The 23,198-nt window shown below is 39.7% G+C and overlaps 1 protein-coding gene across 1 annotated transcript in view; it reads left to right on the top strand.

Moving 5' to 3' along the window:
• Window positions 1-3,796: 3,796 nt before the first annotated feature.
• Window positions 3,797-23,198, top strand: part of LOC147718283 (nicotinamide N-methyltransferase-like) — a 39,479-nt gene continuing 20,077 nt past the window's right edge. The window contains exons 1-2 of the mRNA XM_086918252.1: window positions 3,797-3,944; window positions 7,332-7,539. Coding sequence (XP_086774378.1) covers window positions 3,797-3,944; window positions 7,332-7,539 — 356 coding nt within the window. The remainder of the gene's footprint in view (window positions 3,945-7,331; window positions 7,540-23,198) is intronic.

Genomic DNA, 23,198 nt, shown 5'->3' with positions numbered 1-23,198 from the left:
ATCAATTTCGCAAATATTTTGGCGTCGACATTGATCAAGGAGAGGGACCTATATGAATCACAGTACAAGGCTGATTTGCCTGGTTTGGGCAAGGAGATTATGCGCGTCTCTCACATTGCTGGGGGCAGTATGGTCCTTTGACATGCTTCTTCAAAGACGTGTTGCAGCACAGGGATGAGTAAATGACGGAAAGTTTTATAAATTTTGGCCGGGAGGCCGTGCCTGATTGTAATTGCATTATGCTGGATACGATTTCTTCGTCTTCATGGTGCTCTACGACAAATTCCCTTTGGCCGTTTCCAAGCCAGGCTATTGCGGTATCCTTGAAGAAGGGGATAAAGTCTACTGGGTGCCTTCTATGTGTCTTGTATAGGGTTCTGTAGAAGCTTCGGAAAGCTCCCATGCTCTCTGGAGTGTTTCTATGTAAGTGGCCATGCTTGTATTCAATTTCGAGGACCATGTTGGAGAAGCGGGGGGCGAATAAGGGATGCGAGCTCCTTCCCTAGTCTGTCACCCTCTCCATATCAGTGTGCTTGGTGGTATTTCCCTCTGAACCTACATTCACTTAGAAGATTAATAGTTTGGAGAAGAGGAGGATAATTTCCGGATAGGTTCCCGAGCAGCAACAGCCTCACGCAAGGGCAGCCCTCTTGCTTGCCGCCCTCTAGCACCCCAACACCAATTTTCCAACTTACTTGTGAAATCTCAGATTCACAATTCCTCAAATCCAATGATAAATGATGCAGCAGCCACAAAGAGTGATCCTTTCTGCTCCAAATCTAAATGAAAAGTCTACAGGAGATGGACAAAGCACTGGGAGGAACAGGAATTTGATGACTCTGGGGTGTTTCCTTCTTCTTAAAAAAAAAGTTAAAAAAGATAAAGGAGTCCTTGCACATAAAAGTACAGCCAGATGTCAATCTGAGGAGTTTTATTAATCCAAATCACCATTTCACAGACGTTTTAATGCAAATTCCGTGTGTTCTGGATCCCGAGCTTCACAAAACTTCCACTGGTAGTCCGATGGTGCGGGTGAATGACATGTTCTTGATAGCACACTCTTGCGAGAATGTGCGGCTGGCTACCAATTCTACTAGTGCTCGTTAACAGATGGGAAATATCTTTGGCGATCGCAGTCATCCTGGTAAGTCGCATTCGCAAACGTGAAAACACATTTTGAAGACCTCTCACCCCTGCATAGGACCTTTTTATGTGGCGGCAGGAGGTTCCAGCAGGGATGAACCTTTGTCATATACTGAAGTTCCACATCACCTCTCCACCCTTGTGCAAACCTCCCTGCACAGTTTGGTTGAAAATTCAAGATGGGGTCAACCAGGAGTCACTTGGCACATGTGCTCTGGGGGTCTCAGATCCATTCTCGCTGACATCACTACCAAACTCTTACCTGAAAAAACTTAAAAGGAGCCAATCACCAATGCAAAGTTCCATCAAACAAACTCTCACCATCGAACGCTTATGGTGCCACAAATCGCAAAGCTCCAGCCCCAACCATCCATGACCTGATCTTCATCCTACTGTGATGACTGTCTGCGATGCTCAACTTGCTCTTCACACTATTTCAGCAGGCATCCACAATGCTGTCTCTACTCATCAAAGGCCCGTTCACCTCAAACAAAACTCTTGGACTGTCTAGGTAACTCTTTTCAGTCGGACTAACCTCATCCATGAATCCATGCTATGCTCCATTGCCGTTTGCCTAAACTTGTGCATTTCACTTGGTCTCGTACAGATAGCAGGGAATGATGCTTTGTGTGTTTTGGTGCCATTGTCTTAAGTATTTAAAATTACTATAACTCTATATGTTTACTGATTATTTTATTGATGTTTTATTGTAAAATTATTTATTAAAATGTATTCTATTTTTTCTAAATTAATGTAGATTTTTTCCTGTGCTGTGTTTTCACTTGATTTATGTTTGTGTGCTGCATAGATATTTTACACATTGCCTCTAAGTTAAGCCTGACATGATTTTTGTGTGAAGCTACCCACAGTTGATTACAGGTTAATTTAGTGACTTGTTATGGTTCATCCTGTTCTGGACTATGGCTGTTACGTGAATCACTGTATTCACTTAACACTCAACAAGACTCTCACCAAACAGGAACACATCAGTGCAGCCAGCAAAGTAGCACATTTTCAAATGAACATTGTAGGAAAACTAAAACACTTCTTTCCTGCCGACGATCTCAAATGAGCCAGTGATCGTCAGATTAGACTATGGGAGCGCAACCCTATGTGGTTTGCTGAGTTCTAGTATGGCTCCACTACGACTGTCCCTCAACGCAAGGCTCATCACTGGATCCAAAAGTTACAACCACATCACTCCTGATCTGAAGGCCCTAAACAGGCTCCCTTATGGGGCAAGAACAGAGTTGAAAACCTTGCACTTCAACACATCAAAGTATCTAGCCAATAAACTGGCATTGTTTCTGGGCAGACCAGAATTTTTTTATCTGGGCAGATTAGAATGTTTTAGTAACCCTGATTCCTTACTTAATATCTCTAGAAAAGATCTCAAGGCATTGTGTTTGAATCATTTCGACTTGTTACAATTGGGGCTGGAGATTAGTAGAAATTCAGTGATGAAGCATCAACTTATTTTGACTTCTGTCACCATCCAGCCCTACCTTGCACGGTGTTTGAGTGAGTATGACAGGTATATCCTGACCAGGTTTAGCTTTGATTCCTTTTTTCGCCTGGTCCCATTCCGAAATACTAATGACTGGTCCAGAATGCTTACTAAATGTCCGTGTGATAACCTATAAGATCAATCATTATTACATGTGATCTTTTTCTACAAATTTTATACAATTCAACTGGCCAGGTGGATTAAACCTTTCTTGAGGCAGGGTTTATGGTGGCAATGCCGACCGGCCCTTCTATTTTTACAGTCATTGAATGATGAGATTGTGTTGGAATCATGTTGTTTTTTTTTAAAAGTATATTGAGGAAAAGGAAATGTGTTAACTGTTCTCAATTTAAGTATGTCTGTATATTTTTAAATGAACTGTTGCTTTTATGGTTTTATAAAAATTGAAAGCGAATAAAGCATTTTCTAAGTCTAAGTCTCTAAGTCAAACTGGCACTTTCAGGCAGTGACCGATCCTTCAAAAAAGAAGTCAAACTGTTTTTAATGAGAATACCTTTACCCTGAATACATCAATTAATTTATCTGGGTATGTATCTGAATCATTTTACCAACCAGGACCTGCCCTCGCTGCTGCATTCAGATGTTTAACTCACTCCTTCTCCTGATTTGTATTGGGTACTGACAGCCTTTATGTTTATCGGGTATCCTGCTTTCTACTTGCTGTCACATTTGTTAAGCGCTCTGATACCCTTCCAGGGTTGAGTTTGTTCCGTATAACACTTTATATATACGTAAAAAAATATACTTTGCCCTGTTGCATAGCTCAAAGAAATAATGATTCAAAGCTAAGCATTCATAATACAAGCTAATTTTATATTAAACAATGAGCACAAGATGCATGTTTTTTCCAACTGATCTCAACAAAATACCCAACCACTACAGTAACAGACCTGTAACATAGTAACCTTTATACAGTTATGCTTTTTCAGTTTGAATGAGCCAGCCTGAATGACTTTCTTGTGTCTGCATTAACCCGCCCTGTATGAATAACATGAATATGGAACAGTTTATAATCTTCAATCACCATCCGACTGTGTGTTCATAATTTACAATTTTGATTTTTTTGCTATAAGAACACATGTACATTAATTCAGAAAGCAGAATTTCTCAGTACTAATCTCAGAAATGGAATCTGTTTACAAGCTGAAGGAGCGCCATGACCAGCTCTTGGACCCAAAGATGCTGATGGACATATACACTGGAAAGGATGCCCCCTTTCTTACAGACACAGTGATGAGGGTCATTCCACTTTTGAACAAGGCATTTGCTTCAGGTATGTGACTATCTTATGTGTTGTATTTTCTCTAAAGCTTTCAAGAAATGGCTACATTGAGTCATGATTTATGCATTCACCCAATTTGAAGGCCTTGCGAGAAATGAGTTGGAGGATTATGCTAGGTAAGTATGACGTTAAGGTTTACAAATGATTCTGACACATGGTGAAAGTATAATTCTAATTTATCAGTATACGATTATATATGATGAACAAATTTGGCACACCTAGTTAGAAATCAACTACTTAGGGATTTTCTTTGAAACAGATACAGGATTGTGGGCATATTTGGTCTGCCCCCAACATTAATTGCCACAAAAGTGATCCTGCTTTGACCCCTGGCATTTCACGTCATCCTCAACAACAGAAAAATTGTTAAAAGTCTGACTTCAAACCATCCCAACATCACAGAGGAAGTGCTGATAAAGCAAAAACTTTTAAAAGTGGAAAATCCTTCCAAATAAAAAAACTTACCACAGATACAGATATCCCTCAAAAGTCAATAAAGAAGTGAGGTACAGCCTTTCAAAAGGCGTTCAGGTTGTTTCTTCAAGACTAAGCAGGGCATCTTTAGCTACCGGTTGTTACAAAAAGAAAGCAAAAATTGAACTCAGTGGACTGCAAACTAAAGGGTTCATAGAATCGTTCACATATCACAAATGAAAGATTTCTTGTGAAATACCCGAATAAATTAAATGTGGTGAATGTTGGCATTTTAAAATCCTGTTCCAAGGTTTTCAAGTTGAAGTCTTTACATGCTGCTGTGGAAAAAAGATATTTGAGAGCAAATATCAAAGACATTTTTGCTAATTAACATAGTTTTACATCTGAAAATGCTCTCATTAATGTCTGCAAAGTATTTATATGAGGAGTTCCAGAATGCGTAAACGGTTTTCTGTAGAAGTTGTGTCACCCTTGTTAATTTATCAAGCCATGCAAGGCCATGTAAATCTGGTAATGCGTCAAAATGCTGCACCTCCCCAGGTGAGGCCTAACAAGGGGAAACATTGTTATTTTTTCTCATTACTTCTTATTCTGCAGCCCACATGAAATGAGGCACATGCCTCAGGGCGCCTTCCTGCACAAAATGCAGGCAAGAGATCCTATTTGTGTGCTAGGCAGCGTAGAGTCTGCAAGCTCAAGGAAAGGACAGGAAAGCTTTAAATTATGTTAAATAAAATGCAAGGTGGCTTGCTGCGCTGCAGGATGTACCATGTTACAACGCATACCGTTACAACTACCTACTATTACAACGCGACCATTACAACGCATACCATTACAACGCATAGCGCTTTGAGGTGCTGGATAGTGGTAAGTATAATTTACTATTCTAACTCCAGTCCCCGTGGACACTAGGGAAGGTGTTGGATAGTAAATTATACTTATTCCCTATCCTAGAGCGCCCCCCAGTGCAATGCGTTGTAATGGTATGCGTTGTAAAAGATGCGTTGTAATAGTAGGTAGTTGTAAAAGATGCGTTGTAACGGGTGTATACCGCGCTGCATGATAATTTGAGAAATAGTTCTCTTATTATGGGGCATTTCACGTGTATACAGAGAAATATTCATAAGTAAATCGCCAGTAAGGAGTGGTAAGTGAGGGGAACAAGACATGGTTAGCCAAACCTGTATGTTTGTGGGCACACATCAAACCTTTTACCACCCTGAAAAACCATACGATGATAAAGGGCTGAGGTACCTCTGCTTCCAGGATCAGGAAGGAAAGTGATCACTCCTGTATATGGAGGAGATGTAGGGGAGGGGGCAAAAAGGATACAATCTGCATTTGGAGCTTTCTCTATTGGGAAACATTTCCAGGCAAGCCTGGCCATAGATTTCAAACCTGGTTAAACAGACATCACAAGGTCCATGTACAGCAGAGGTGAGCCTGGGCCTTTTTAAATATTGTGCTATGCAAGCACCTCCTTAACAGCAAACAGGTTGAGTCATGTTGTAATCTATAGTAATTATCTACTCAGTTTCTTTATTCATTGTGTTCATCTAATATCGGTAATGTAATGCAATCACAAAAAACATTTGCGAAAAAATTGCAGGTTCTTAGCACAGTCTGATATTTAGTAGCTTTTCAAAAAACAGTCAAAGTCAGGACCCTTCATCAGTGGTAAATTTGTGCTCAAATCAATATAGAATTCTTAGAAATGGCTCACCTTAGATAATGAGGTATACGCTAAAAGCTAGGGGTCAAATGACTAATCCCAAATTTGTGGCTCAAGTGGAGTAGCAGTAAAAAAATCAAATGTAGTTATAATTACATTTTCTATCTCGTAAAAAGGTAGCATACGTTTGATTCTCATCCTTGGGAAACACACTGAGTGGGGCTGAACAATAAAAACAAAAAAAAACTCAGAGGGAGGTAATACCCTTTCCACTGTACTGAAGGTCTGCCCACCTCAATTAGAATCAGGTGCCCCCATCTCCACTGCTGACATACACCTCTGACAGAGTAAGTGCCATCTGAGGTTTTTTTAATTTGCCCACCAGTCCGGCCCACCCTCCTACCTCACCCAGGGGATTTTCATATTTTATTTAATTTAAATCTATCCCACAAAAATGGCAATTCGTGGAAGTAAAAAATGTCAATGTCCTCCACGCCATGGAAAAAAGTCCCATGTCAAGGGGGGGCATTTTTTTATTTCCAATAAGATACTCCAACTTTTCCTAAGGCACGCTTTCAATGCATTGACATAACAGCCGTAATGGAGGTCCATGCCAATGGAAGAGATGTCTGCTGGTGCAGCACATTTCTCAAAATTAGGAGTGCAATTACTCCATAAGGGCTGTAGAGAAAAAAATGAATACTCCAGAGATGCAACACTCATTCTTTGTTTTAGGAGCTAGAGAGTTATCTTGCATGTTGAATATATTCCATTTGGAATGCAGAGATTGTATGTGCCGATAAACGAATAGTACCAGAAGCAGAGAGGGTCCATCAAGACTCTAATGTCCTTGAATTCTTAGCTTTGTTCAATAGGGGCATCCCAGAGAGAGCAACTGGTATCTGTTGTTGTCCATATATGTAACATTAAATATGACTATTGTCCCACTTTCTTTGGGTGCAGTGCTCCTGACTGTGGGATACTTGAGATGAACACGATTAGCAGAATTTAAATATTGATCATAGAAGGATCTTAGGCATACTTTGTTTACTTTTCCACTCACAGTCTAGATCATTCTGTAAGATTGTCACTGTCCAGCTGCAATTCTTTTTTCAGTCCTTTCATCTAATTGTATTGATTTGTTTCTGAAAAGTGTGCAGAAATTGTTTGAAGTGGTGCCAGTGCGTACTTTAACAGCAAATTGAATGGTGAATCTATTAATTGATCATATGCTCTTCCATAACTCTTGCTATGAATATCTTTCTGACCAGGTGCTGTGAAGGGAGAGAGGCTGATTGCCCTCTGCTTTGGTCCTTTCTTCAATTGGGCCTTCCCAGCCTGCGAGTATTTCAAGGATATCATTATTTGCTGCCCGAATGATAAATGCATCAATGAGCTAGATAAATGGAGGACGAATGCACCTGGGGCCATTGATTGGAGTCATGCAGTCCAGGCACATTGCGAAGTTCAGGGCAAAGGGTATGTATTATGCAGCATCCTTTGTTTTTCTTTCAGTGATGCTAGGCCAGAGTGCGGTGGAGTTTAGATGAAATATTGGGAGAAAAAGATATGTCAACAAAATATGTTACAAATACAAAAATCAAAAGTATTGTGAAGGTACATTTCTATAGTTAAGAAAAGTGTTACTATATATAACTCCACATATGTGTGCCTTTATGTACATAAATTGCACTGACCTTCTCAATATTTTGGTCCTCGATACATTTAACATAATATTCTTTCCTCAAAATATTTCTGCTACTGATATCACAAGCTGCAGCCACACTTGTGAAGGCATTTCACATCAACCTAAAGCACCATGGCAAAGGATAGCTCTGTACAAAGGCTTTGCATCCTCTCCCCATTGGGATGCGTGCAGTCACAGGGTCTGCAGAACCCACCATATCCCTGCTAAGGAGCACAGTTGGGATAGTGGTAAATGATCATTTGAGTTCGAGACCAGAGCATGTCCTGTGCACTTCATCCAGTGAAAAGAGCAGGAAAAACTAGCATGTGACCTATTTGTGATTGCTGCATTCCATCGCCACACAACGTACTTAACAGATACATTTGCATTTTAGCTATTAATTTTATTTCTCAACTAAGCTCATAACACATGCCGTTTCTAAATCATGCCAATGTAAAACTCAATTGTTCTAAATGCGTCCTTAGGATAAAACATATGCTTGATGTAATAGGCCACTTTATTCAGCTTTTTTCTGCACAATCTAAAATGGACGAAACAATGAACTAACGATTAGCACATAACCCAGCCTTGCTGCCTGCACAGTTCCTGCCCCCTTTGCATTCCCCTGTTCCACCTACTCTCCACCTCCTCTGCACCATTTGAATCCTTATGGCTCAATGAGTTTTTTCTATTGCTCTCTGCTTTCATAAAATATATATTATACATATACAAATATAGTATAAATATATGACATAATATAATATATTATAATATAGCATATATATTTTCCATTCAAAAGGTTGCCCTTGCTTTAGAGCGCGCTCAAAGGCGACAGCAGGACTCCGCTTTATTATTTGCATCGTCCTTTTATTTTCAGCAATCAGCAGGAAACATCTTGTTTTTGTATAAAAAGCCCTACGCGTTTCAGAACACACTTTGCTCCTTCGTCACGGGCAGTGCAGGTCAACAGGGTAAAGTGAAATGAAGGTCAGAGCCATTACGTCTTTTGTAAATCCTCCAGTGAAATTTATATATATATATATATATATATATATATATATATTCACTGAAAAAACATAGGTTTCACACCAGTTATAGTTAGGAATTAGCATTTAAAAAACCTATTAAATTCACTGAAAAAAAACATAGGTTTAACACCAGTTATAGTTAGCTGGAAATTTTACTGACATAAAACCATTGAAATTCCCACGTTATAGTTAGTTGGACTCACGATAACTTGCGTGCCTGCAATGCACTGCTGATGACGTCACATATTACATCACTCATGACATGGTCAGTGACATCACTCATGACATCACTGATGACACCATCCAGTGAATGTGTGTCTTTCTGAAAAATCAATATGTTTTATTTATGTATATGTAAAGGACGATGAAAGAATAAATGTTTAAATAAGTGTCTTAATGGATGTTTTTAAAAAAAAAAAAATGATTGGTTAACTGGCTTAGTGTGTATATGTGTGTGTTAGTGAATGAATGACTGTCTCACTACTGTCTTTATCAGTAACTACATATGTTTTAATGTAGTATATGTGAGTATTGATGTAAATAAGTGAGTATATGTGAGAGTGAGAGATTGAAAGAGTTCCTTTTTAACTATATATGTGTTTCTATAAGTGATTGTTTAAGAGAGTAAGTATGTGTACGTTTCCTTAGAAGTAAGGTGGTAGCGTGTGTATAGCTGCATATGCAAATAAATAAGTTCAAGTTCAAGTTCAGAAATGTATGTAGCGCACTACTCACCCAGAGGGTTTCAAGGTGCTTGGGGAGGCGGGTGCATTTACTTATCGAATATCCAAGTTTTTAGTTGCTTTCTGAAGGAGAGGTGGTTCTGGGTAAGGCGGAGGTGGGTGGGGAGAGAATTCCAAGTCTTGGCCGCTAAGTAGGAGAAGGATCTTCCCCCCATGGTGGATCTGTGGATGCGCGGAATTGCGGCGAGGGCTTGATTGGATGATCGTAGTTGGCGGGTGGGGGTGTAGAAGGACAGTCTCGTGTTGAGGCATTCGGGTCCTAGGTCATAGAGGGCTTTGTGTGCGTGGGTGAGGAGACGGAACGTTATTCTCTTGTTTACGGGGAGCCAGTGGAGATCTTTTAGGTGATCGGAAATGTGACCTTGACGAGGAATGTCCAATATGAGTCTGGCTGATGCGTTTTGGAGGCGTTGAAGTTTTTTCTGTAGTTTGGCTGTGGGTCCAGCGTAAAGGGTGTATCCGTAATCCAGTCGGCTGGTGACCAGTGCGTGGGTGACCGTCTTTCTTGTTTCAGTGGGGATCCAACGGAAGACTTTTTTGAGCATGCGTAGGATGTTGAAGCTAGATGATGAGACGGCATTGGCTTGTCTGGTCATCAAGAGGGAGGAGTCCAGGATGAAGCCCAGGTTACGTGCGTGATCCGTTGGTGTGGGTGCTTTTCCCAGGACTGGTGGCCACCAAGAGTCATCCCAGGCCGAGGGGGATGAGCCTAAGATGAGGACTTCTGTTTTGTCCAAGTTTAGTTTTAAACGGCTGTTCTTCATCCACTCGGATACTTCTTTCATTCCTTCGTGTAGGTTGGTTTTGGCGGTGTTCGGGTCTTTGGTGAGGGAGAGGATCAGCTAGGTGTCGTCTGCGTACGAGATGATGTTTAGGTTTTGTTGGCGCGCGATGAATGCGAGGGTGCTCATTGAATACGTTGAAGAGGGTGGGACTGAATGATGATCCTTGTGGTACGCCGCAGATGACTTTGGTAGCCTCTGATTTGAAGGGGGGGGGGCGGACTCTCTGGGTTCTTCCGGCAAGGAACGATATGATCCATTCCAATGCTTTTCCTTGTATTCCGACGTTGCTGAGTCGTTGTATGAGGGTGCTATGACAGACTGTGCCGAAGGCTGCGGAGAGGTCAAGTAAGATGAGGGAAACTGTTTCTCCGTTGTCCAGTAGTGTTCGGATGTCGTCTGTTGCTGCGATGAGGTCGGTTTCGGTGCTGTGTTTGGCTCGGAAGCCGGATTGTGAAGGGTCGAGGGATTTGTTGGATTCGAGGAAGGCGGCGAGCTGACTATTGACAGCTTTCTCAATGACTTTGGCGGGGAATGGGAGGAGCGAGATGGGGCGGTAGTTCTTAAGTTCGTTGGGGTCTGCTGTGGATTTCTTCAGAAGGGCGCTGAGTTTGGCATGTTTCCAGATTTCCGGGAAGGTAGCGGAGTAGAAGGAACAGTTGATGATATCGCGGAGATGGGGTGCGATGATGGAGCCTGCTTTGTTGAAAATATGGTGGGGACATGGGTCGGTTGGCGATCCTGAGTGGATGTAGTTCATCAGGCGGATGGTGTCTTCGGTGGTGATTGGGTTCCATGCGCAAAAAGTTGTTAGAGGGCGGAGTTGGATCTGGAATGGGTGGAGTGGACATGTCTTCGGACTGGTTTTCAAAGCTGTTATGTATTTCGGCGATTTTGTTGTGGAAGAATGAGGATAGAGAGTCTCAGAGGTCTTGGGAGGGAGAAATGTTGTTGGTGCCGGCGGTGGGGTTAGTAAATTCTTTGACGATGTTGAATAGTTCCTTGATGTTTTAGGCATTGTTGTCAAGTCGATCCTTGAATGCTGATTTCTTGGTGGATCGGATTAGTTGGTGGTGTTTGCGGGTGGCGTTCTTGAAGGTGGCTAGGTTATCAGTGGTTGGGATTTTTCTCCAGGTTTTCTCGAGAGTACGACAGTACGATATTCAATAGTTTTTTGCATGTGTGAGTATGTGTGTCAATAATTTTTGGATGACTGTCGGTGTGTAACAGGATGTATAGGTGTATCACTACATATGATGAGTGAGTATATGTATGAGTGACTATATAGAACTGTTGGTGAATGAGTGGATATGTATATAGATGGTGGAATTACTGAATTGGTTGTTGTAACTGGTATCGGTATCTCTATTTATTTGAAAATTTTAGTTTCTATTTTTGAATATGTGTTTCAAGGGTTACATTACACTGAAAGGAGGTCTGTTACTCTGTCAAAAGGATGGTGTCATCAGTGATGTCATGAGTGATGTCACTGACCATGTCATGAGTGATGTAATATGTGACGTCATCAGCAGTGCATTGCAGGTGCGCAAGTTATACATAACTAACTATAAAGTGAGAATTTCAATGGTTTTATGTCAGTACAATTTCCAGCTAACTATAACCTATGGTTTTTTCAGTGAACAATAACTGGTGTGAAATGTTTTTGTTAGTGAATTTCAAAGGTTTTTTAAAAGCTAATTCCTTTCTATATCGAGTTTCTAACCTACGATTTTTTTTACAAATTTGCTGTTTTGTGTAAGTATTAATTATTATTTTTTATTTTTTCGAATATTTAATTTTTTTAAATCATTTTTTCCTGGGGCGCTCTGGGTGCGCGCACCGGTAAGCTCACCGGAAAGCACACCCAGAGCGCTACTTGCATTAGTGAAAAAAATATGAATGAAAAGTAAATAATAACGCAAGACATTTAGTACCATACATATAAAAGCAGTTTTTTTGAATAAGGAAAAGAAAATGATTTTGCATTTCCGTGAAACTACCAAAACGTCACTTAGGCGCGCCGCGTAAGCGCCCCCGGAAGCGCCTTTGTTTGCACCGCGTATGCGCCCCGGAAGCGCCTACGTTCGTGCCGCGTGAGCGCCCCCGGAAGCGCTTCGGTGCGCGCAGCGTAAGCGCATCAAGTCATGTGACCTTAAAATAACACTTTTCATTGGTTTCACTTCTTCTTTCACTTTTGTGACTAAAAGACCTGTTTTTTGCTCTTGGATCTTTCTTGGGGTGACCCCACTAAAAAATATTCTTTTGGGAACTCCACAATGATTCGCCATGTGGAGAGGAGGCACCCCCAGAAATTTGCCTGGGAAAGTGTCAGGGCTCTGGCACAAGAGGTTCCCAGTGATGGGGCCTCTACATCCACCGGAGGAGCAACAACATCAGTGAGGGGGAGATCACAAGAGCTGGTTCCGAACATTCAGCCTGCATTTAACAAAGGTGTCCTTAAATGCAGATACTGTGATCAGCTACTTTGCTATGGGGAGCAAAGTGTTCTGCTCATGGTTCGATCATTAGAGAACCATCGCTGCCGTTCCCAGCCATAATTTTTTTTTTTTGCTCTTGTTGAGCAGCTTCCATTCCCTGTTTTTATTTTTGAGAAGAAAAAAAGTTCTTTTCAGAACTACCTCCAATGCTCAACAAAGAGCTATATTCTTAAATACATGAAAAAGAGTAAGTGAAGTGGAGGGCTTTGATAAAGGAAAGGAAAATGAGTAAGAAAGAACAGAAAGGTATGAGAGGGGAAAGGAAGTGAAGTAGGGGGGCTGAAAGAAGGTGAGTGTTGGGAAGGAAAGCAAGGAGAAGGAGAGTGAACATGGGGAATGTGGATATTCAAAGAAAATGTAGAAAAGGAACAGGGGTGTGGAAGGGTAAGAAAAGATGCATTGCTGGAGTTGCATCATTTTTGTGACGCACTCCAGCAATGCATCACTTTTGCGCTTACAGATACATCTGAAATACTGACGTATCTGTAAGTACTAGCGAGATAATGCGTCATATATTTAATATGACGCATGAGTAGAAGACTGAAGGCCTCATTTATGAGGCCATGCTTAACTTTTACGCCACCGGTACGTCACTTTTTGTGACGCACCAGTGCGGTAAAAAATGCACCTTATTGAGTCATATTTACAAAGTGACGCATCTAGGTAGATGCGTCACTTTGTAAACCCCTGTGCCACATTATACCTACGTCAGGTGTAATGTATGCAAAAGGGATGTATTGACGCAAGAGGTGACGCAGTGAAATCTATGAGATATCACTGCGTCACTTTTATGACGCTGTTGCGTCAAAATCTTGCGCCTGTTTCACAGCAGGCGTAAGACTGATGCAGGCCCTTTCACATGGACCTGGTCCCATGTGAAAGGATGCAATGCTGGAGTTGCATCGTTTTTGTGACACACTCCAGCAATGCATCACTTTTGCGCTTACAGATACGTCTGAAATACTGACATATCTGTAAGTACTTGCGACATAATACGTCATATATTTAATATGACGCATGAGTAGAAGACTGAAGGCCTCATTAATAAGGCCATGCATCACTTTTACGCCACCGGTACGTCACTTTTTGTGACGCACCAGTGCTGTAAAAAATGCACCTTATTGAGTCATATTTACAAAGTGACGCATCTGGGTAGATGCGTCACTTTGTAAACCCCTGTGCCTCATTATACCTACGTCAGGTGTAATGTATGCAAAAGGGGCATATTGTCACTGACCATGTCACGAATGATGTAATATGTGACATGATCAGCAGTGGATTGTGGGTGCGCGATATATAGTTAGTGCAACTAACTATATATGCGAATTTCAATGGTTTTGTGCGAGTAAATTAAGGTTTTGTAAATGCTAATCCCTAACTATATATGGTCTATAACCTATAGTTTTTTCAGTGAATTTTCAAGGTTTTGTAAATGCTAATCCCTAACTATATATGGTCTATAACCTTTGTTTTTTTCAGTGAATTTCAATGGTTTTTTAATAGCAAATATCAAAAGCTGTAAAATGTATTCTTATTCTATTTTTGTATTATATTTCTTTAATTTAATTTATATTATAATTTAAATTATTTTTTATTGTTTCGCTGCCGGTACGCGAACCGGTAAACGTTCCGTTAATGTAAGTACCGCGTTAGAAAGCCACATCGTGACGCGTCGCGTAATCGCAATGTATCGCGTTACTGCGTAATGCGCCTTATGACGCGCTGCATTAGCGCACCCGGAAGCGCTCTGGAACGCGAACCAAGGCGCGAAACGCAGAGCCCCGGAAACGATCCGAGGCGCAGCGCGGAGCGCGTAACGTAAGCATAACAGGTCATGTGACTACTTCATAAAACTTTACATTGGTTTATTTTACTTTTAGTTTCCTAATGATGGAACGCTTGATCATATGACGTAAAATTAACACTTTTCATTGGTTTAGAACATTTTTTTTCCCAAATGATGAAAGTCCCACCTGTTTTCCTCACTCAGACTTTCATTTTTATGAGAGAAAGACCTGTTTCTGCTTGTTCAGTCATGGCATCTGTAGTAGCTGCAGCTGATGGATCCCCACCACCACCACCACCTCCAAGGAAGAGAGGACCAACTCCTTAGGTCATCCTCCAACAAGAGGAGGAAGAAGAGGAAGAAGAGGAACAGGAGCAAGGGACAAGGGTGTTTTTAAAAGAACAGCCAAGGAGGTCCCATATTAAAGAAAATTGTATTTGGCAATTTTTTTCATTTCCTCCACACGAAAAAAAAGTAAATGCCAGGTACGTTACCTGCCTTATCTGCCACGATGTACTCTCCAGAGGAACCGAAAAAAAATATAGTTATGGTAATTATACCATGCATCGCCATATGGAGAGGTGGCACCTGATTAATTACAGTGCTGCCCAAATATGATGATTTGGTAGATAACCCCCGACCTGCCAGTACATCTACCAATGAAGTGGCAGTGACGGAATGAGAGGCAAGGGAAACAGTCCCAAATCTTCAGAAGAACATTGGACAAATGAAAATGACATGTTTAACTTGCGGCAAATTAATTTCATGTGGAGAGAGGAGTGTAACTCTAATCAATAGAGCTTATGAACATCATCAATGTAAAAAACGTCCCAGAAACTACATTTTTTTTTTTTGTTGCTCCTGTTGAGCCCTATGTAATGAATCATTTTTGTTTCCCCCCTCCAAAAAAACACAAAAAAAATATAAATCAACAAAAATAATAAAAAAAGTTATTTTCAGAACTACCTTCCCTTTATGAAAAATTGCTAGAATGTTTAGCACTCTAGCAACCTCTATTTCTTTTGATTCGCTTCCCGGTTCGCGCGCCGGTACGCGAACCGGAAGCGAACTAAAAAAAAAAGACGAGTAAGTAAACAGAGAGTAATGTTAAAAGAAAGACAAATAGAGGGAGTAACACACAGTTACTGTTGAAAGAGGGACTGAGAAAAGGAGTGAAAAGAGTAGTATAAATAAGTAATGGAAAAAGAAATAAGGGAAGTAGCAAAGGCAGGAAACTAAGGGTTAAAGAAATGAAGCAGTGGAACTAATAAAAGTTAAATGTGATAGAGAAGTAATGGAAAGAGTACTAAACACTTACCTTATAATTGTCGTTAACTTAGTCACTTGTTATTTTTATACTTTCAATCTGTGAAAGAAGGAACAAAAATTTAAAAATTGATAGAAGGTACTAAAAGATGAGTGAGCATGAGACAAGATGAGTACATATTAAAAATCACAATTCAAAGGACAGAATTAATTATACATATTAAATGGTTTATTTTTGCTGTTCTCAGAATATATCAAATTTCACTGAAAACAGTGAGTTGAAGGTATTCATCATATAACAGCGGGGAAAAAAAACACAATCAAAATGATTGTGTTTAAAAAACCCAAATAATATAACTAATCAGAAATCAGAACTCCTCAAAAGTAACTTACTTTCTATGACGTCAAAGGATATCCTATGAACAGCTTATACTCTGTTGTGCTGTTACTATTTTCTGCCCGCCACTTTCTGAAAGATAAACTCCATCGATTTAAGAAAAATGAGACATACAAAGCAATTTAAAACAGCACACTAAATTACAGCAACACCTCGAATCATTATAGTCCAGTTACCTACCCTAAATTCTCACTTCAGAAAACAAGTCAAAAGGCAACATTGCTTCATACTAAAATGATAACCATTGCCAAAACACTAGCCTTTTTTATATTTCAAATAAGCTGTGTAATATCCTGATGTTGTCAAAGGACCATCATAATATATAATAGCTGCAGTTGCAAATGTTCTTCCTGAAATCGATGACTGTGTAGCCAAAACATTTTTAATTAGACTTAACAACTTTTTTTTCATCCAGTTTATGTAGTTGAAATTGTAAAATGACATTTCAACCATCAGTTTCCATAAATAATATGGACAGCATGGCAGACTTACATTTCCTCTACTCCTTATTTTGATCTGCTACTTGACTTAGCTTATAAACACAAACAGTTGTCGCTCTGTATTACAATTATCCACAAGGCCATATAGAGTAGGAGCCATTAGAACCTCTGGAAATTCCTCTGAACAAATCCCAAGATTCCATTCCTAAAATTTTGGTTGTAAGAACACCAGGTAAGAAGTTTGAAGGTGGAAAGGCAATCTTTTTTTGAAAGTTAAAACAGAATCATTGCAGAATGACCAGCCGTTTCCAGATTTTAAATAAGCTGTGTAATGTCCTGAAGTAGTTGAAGGACCATCATGATATATAATTGCTGTAGTTACAAAAGTCCTTCCTGATATTGACAACTGCGAAGCCACAAAATTATTAATTAAAGTTGTCAATTTAGTTCCATCAGGCCTACATCGTTGGAACATTAAAATGACATACTGGCCATAACTTCATAAAATTAACGTGGACAGCATTGCAGACTTACATTGGCTACACTCCATGTTTTGATCGGCTGCCTTTACTAGCTTATTGAAGGATACTGATTTACTGTCAGGCAAAGTTAAATATATAAATCTTTCTGAGTCTACACTAGTACTACTTGATAGCCTACAGTTCTCGCAATCATGCTGCCATACATAAGAAATGCCAAACAGATAATCTACATCTACACCTTCATCTTGCAATACATCAAGCCTATACATTAAAATCTCCTGACAATCCTGCTGAATATTTCCAGAGAATTGTGTTTGACCTGAACATTCGTCTAACAGATAACGAATTTCAGACACACTTTCTACTCTTGTTCTATCAGCGCTACATTTCTCTAACACAGAATTCAACAAACAGCATAAACGTTGTTCCGAATTGATCACCATCTGTTCTTTGAAAGTCTCTAGTGAAAAGAAAACATTAACAACTACATTAGCATAGCAGTTGACACCAGAACTATTTTCAAATTTAAAACCAACAACATTTTCAACAGAATTCATTTTATTCCTGCTTACAATTTTTGGTTCATCGACTTTTGGTGTTTTTGCTTCAACCTCCCTACTATTACTGATATTTCTTCATTTCCGGCCACGTTTCTCAAACAAAGGATATTGAAGCAAATGTGGCGCATACTCTCTTCTTAACCTATTGTATTCCTTAACACAATCTAGATCCGCACAAATGTTTGTGACATCACAGTCAATCAAGTATGATCCTGATATAGTTCTGACTCGTGACAATGCTACATAAGCCATACCCTCTTTGAACACAGAACTGCCAATATTCACTAAAGCAGTGTCTACACTTAAACCTTGCGATTTATGAATTGTCACTGCATATGCCAAGCAAACAGGAAACTGCTTACGGCGAACATATAGGTCTTTTACAAGCAAAAACCTAGCTGTGCAACGACCAATTAGCTGTACTTCCTCAATGCCATCAAATTTAATTTTTAAAAATTCAATTCCATCTCTACTTCTGTATTTCTCAAAATCAACAACATTACCCATTGATCCATTTACCAGACCTCATTCAACATGTAAATTCCTTCTCAAAATGATACGACAATTTAAGCACACATTCAGAGTCTTTTCGAAACCCGCAGTTTTAGATATAGTCTTCTCTAATGAATCCAATTTAGATTTCAAATTCTCAGACAAAATAATTGTTGCTCCCATATGCTCTATTCTGTCAATAGCTTCCAGTTTCACAATCTCTTGTTTTTCTAAATTCAACATTTTTTTGTTGAAGATGGAACATTCTGCAAGAGTTGGCATCAAACATATTCCAGATTTCTTCTCAGTAATTTTCTGAAAAATATCCTCTGGCAGAACGTCTTCTTCTGGATACAAATTTGACAGTAATCGTGCATGTAAAGCTTCTTTCCCACGCTCAGTCACTTTCCCGATTCTAACATCTTGTAGAATATTCTTGTAATCTTCGTCCTTCGCCTGATGCATATTTTCATGCAGCTCAGCATAATTGAAGTTTAACCATATGTTAACGTTGCCAATGCTCCCTAGGCACTTCTTGGTATCTTCATGTGTAAGCAGTGTAAACACTGGTTGTCCTTTCACTGGTGTCAGCTGCAGAAGATCACCAAAAACAATGATGTGTTTGCCACCGAATAACACATCATATTCTGTTTTAAGAACTTCCTGCATTCTCAAATGCACAAAGGCAAGCATGACATTGGAAACCATGCTTACTTCGGTCAATGATAAGAAGTTTCATCTTCTTCAACACTCTAGATACTTCACAACAAGCATCCCCAGATAACTTGTGGTATTGTAATTTGTTATCATGCTCCACTGGCAGCATCAGTAGCCGATGCAAAGTAATCCCTTTAATGTTATGAGATGCCAGTCCAGTTGGAGCGGTCACACCACAAGGCAGCGATGACTCAGTCCTTTTCTGCAGATAACATGAAATTGCTTTAATGAGGAAACTTTTTACAGTTCCTTATTCTCCACTCACATATAGTCGGACAGGCTTCAACAACCTACATGAGCACTCTTTCTTCTCATGACTTAATCCATGCTCAATTTGGTTGGTAACTTCGTCATATATTTTCCTCTGCTCAACGTTGAGTTGTCTTTCCAAATCTTCTAAGTTAACCGCATCCTCCTGAGCATGTGCCATGGCTCTTTCCACTTCAATCATGGCAGTGGCAGCTCCATTTTCGATAACAGGTTCTCCTAGTGGATCCTGACTCAATGAAACAGAACTCTGACTGTCCTGAGAACTGTCTCTAGCAATCTCCGCTGCAATTGTTGCTTCCTGCTCGATTTCTGCATTCAACATTTCTAGATATTTTGGAAAAACAGGACATTCTATGGACTCCTTGGCTGCATTGAAAGAGTCTTCGTAACAGAGGAAATCTCCAAGCAGTTCCTCTTCTGCACGCCAAGGCTTGAAAAGTTGCAAAAGAGCTAAATAGAAAAACTATTTTCTTTCTGGAGATTCGCAATCCAATTTTCGATGATTTACCAATTGACATTTTCTTTGCTTGACCAGACATCCCTCACTTCCAATTACAGCATACACTCCTTTATCAATATCTTCTTTGATGTTCCTCTTGAAAACGTAATTTTGTAGAACATCATACAGACAAACATTCTCCAGGTGACTGCTTCTATTTGGATAATATGTATCCAACATGTTGGTCTTCAAAATATCTGTACTGTTTGGCTCCTTCTCCGCCAAATACTCAATTTCCCGTACAGGTCTCAGAACTCGATTACGCGTTGCAGCAAGACCAAGACTCACCCAAATGATACTCCTAGATTTGGCATAGAGACTTGCTGAAGATAACCGGTCAGAACATTCGTAAGCTCCGATTTCTCGATGCGACAACATCTTCAGACTGAAACTGTACAACTTCTTACTGAGGCTCTTTTCATGGGAAATATCCTCCCACATATCCTTCAGTTCTGTCTTTTCTTTTTTGGTGTTGTAAGACGTCACATACCGAGCCACAGCCATACAGTTGTCAGCCACAAACTGTATATCCATGTTAGCATTCCACATGGACAAAATCACTGGGTTGTAGTCGTTAATGTACTTGGACTCTTCATTTCTTTTCAAATTGTATGTGTTTTTGGGTGATTTCCTTGTCACATTATGTCGCAGCGAAGACATCAAATTATTAACTCTTCCTTTTAATATCACCGACCGTGGAAATGCAAAACGACATTTGGTGTAGTACTTGTCCTTGTTTCTGAATTTATGACGACAGTATTTTCCACAACGATGGCTTTGAAACCGTAAAACTTGTTCTCTTAGACTTTTGTCTTCGTTTGTCTTTGGAACAGCACATGTAGCGTACTGTTCTATGAAATTCATCACTAAGTCATCCAGATCTGTTCCAAATTTGGGTGCATCTTTGATCCACAGCAGCATATGTACATGAGGAGCTCCTCTTGCTTGATACTCCTTTCTCCAGAAGAAATCCAACACCTCTCCAAGAGGTGGATTTTTCTTGTTCATGATGAAAGACATCATAGCTTCAAATCTATGATTGAAGTACCTGCATACATTCACTGGATCCAAAGAGCACAGTTCTCCGGGTGTCTTGAATTCGATATTTTCGATGTTTCCATTTGCCTCTCGTAGAAATTCAAGTAGGTCTTCCCAGCCATACTCAGCACAGCTGAGAGTGAGGATCCATGTGGGAGTTCCTAAGTTCCTCAGCATACATTTTAAGTCACCATGACGACGGTACCAATACTCATTAGTACCATGCTGACATGCCATCAGATTAATCAGGAGAGAATCCAAAATACTGTCTTGCACATTGACTTTATCCGTAAAGTCCCTTGCCGAGATATTTCGCAGTTGTACACCACTTTTCAAGATGTGGTTCACTGCATAAGACAATCCAGAGAGATCACTTTCAAACAGTAGATGAAATAAATAGGGAATGCATTGACGCAACCTAGGATCTTCTGCATACAATCGTAAAGTCCGGTATTCTGAAGCAGGAATTTGAACAGGTCGCTCATCATATCGTCCTCCTCGACATGTGGGAAATAACTGTGGGAAACATCGAGCTTCCAAACTTTCCTCCCAAACACTAATGGGACTCCATTTTGCTTGTTTCATTTGAAACAACTCAATAGCATTCCCCATGATTTCCTTGGAATGCAAAGGATGAATACTATAATGTTCATATATTTCTTCCTTTTTAGAGGCTTCTACTTTCTCAATGTGTCTCGCTGTCCTCTTCTTCACTTACTTCCTCTTCTGCAACACATACATTCTTGTAGTACTCATTATTTTTTTTCAAATACAATGTTGCCTTTTTGACTTTCCTAACATCCACTAAATCTTGCCAGATTTTCTTACTCTTTGTCGGAACACCATTAACTAGGATATCCAGAGGTTCCTCTTCCACTTTCTCTACTCCAATTGTATTAATATTTTTCTTCAAATCTAAAGGCAAATAAACAACCCTTCTCTTTAATCCTCTCTGTAAATCTGATGGAGGCAACTTCCCTGTCTTTGGCTCCATCCGTACAATAGCCTGAAAGGGATGAACACTTTGAATCAAAATAGATTCATAAGTATTTAAATCCTTCAATTCAGAAGGAATGTCAACTAATTCCAGATTATTATAAACCGCTCTAGCAGGCATCTGGTTTTGGTTTAATTTGTTATAGCAATAAGTACACATACGTTGGTCCGCTCCCAAATCAAAACAATTTTCTACCATCAAGTATGTGACAAAATCCTTCCATTCACTATTGTTTTCTATATCACTTTTTGCATATAAATCCACTAACTTAGTCTGATTCTTATAATAAGTCCGTCAACAGCACACACAAGTGAAATTAGGCCTCTCACATGTTTTCACCATAAACGTGGAAATTTCCTTGTGAAACTTATGTGTACTAAAAATCTGTACACTGTCTTCCACATTACCTTCTTCTAGTGGTTCAATATCAACATTGTTCTCTTTACCAGCAAAGTAACAGAACTCAATTTCTTGACAAATATTCTTCACATCTCCTTCAGAACCATGCAAAAGAGCTCTGCTTCATTGTTTAAGCATAATTGCTGGACTCTTAGCATAATACAACATTCTATATAATTTCCTCACTTTATTGTGATGCACTGCTAGCATCCTGAAATGATGAAAAACACTCTGGCATACTCTCCTAGAAAGACAAGCCAGTGAATGACCATGCAAACCTGTCACTTTTCTCACTCTGCAAGGATCTAATTCTTGCAACAACTTTATTTTTTGTTTTAAACTTTTCTTATTAAATGTCCGTATAAAATCACAAAGCAAATTGATGGAATCCTGTCGCACACTGCAAATAGAACTACACTTCCAGGTGTACACTGGTCCCTTAGGACGTCTCCCTAAAACCTCATCACTTAACACCTCTTCTGCATCTGCAGACACAAGTATTTCTTTTTCAGCCGGACGACCATATTCTACCTCATATGCTCGACCACTGCTGTCAACTGCATGCACCAAATCATTGTCCTGAAAATACCTCTCCTCATTAAAAAATGCCTCACTATTTGAACTATGCATCCATTCTCCTAAGAAAACTTCACAAAAATTATTTCGATTAACTTCTCTCTTCCATCTACTATTTGATTTGAAAACATAGATTACCTTGTTTAGTTTCCTAATTCTATTAATTACCAAAATAAATTACTTTCGCTTAATTTCGAAAGCCTGATCAATAATTTTCTCTACATTTTTCTTTTTCTTATAAAATGCCACTTTCTGTTGGCCTTTCTTAAATTGTTTTAGCAAATTGACAATTACCCTGTTGCGGAACATTCGCCTACGAATGTCCCTGAATGTATTTTCCCTTCTACTGCCATGCACAGAGTTATCTCCTGCTCTAGCAGAAACTTTTTTGACGGGCCTTTCCTTTCCATTAAAATTGGCTCTCTTTTTCTGGACTAAAACTTGTTCTGTAGATATACTTTTGTTTCTACAAATGTTTCTA

Source organism: Lissotriton vulgaris, chromosome 4_1, assembly GCF_964263255.1.
Source record: "Lissotriton vulgaris chromosome 4_1, aLisVul1.2, whole genome shotgun sequence".
Taxonomy (NCBI): Eukaryota; Metazoa; Chordata; class Amphibia; order Caudata; family Salamandridae; genus Lissotriton; species Lissotriton vulgaris.
This window is presented reverse-complemented; position numbering and strand designations above follow the sequence as displayed.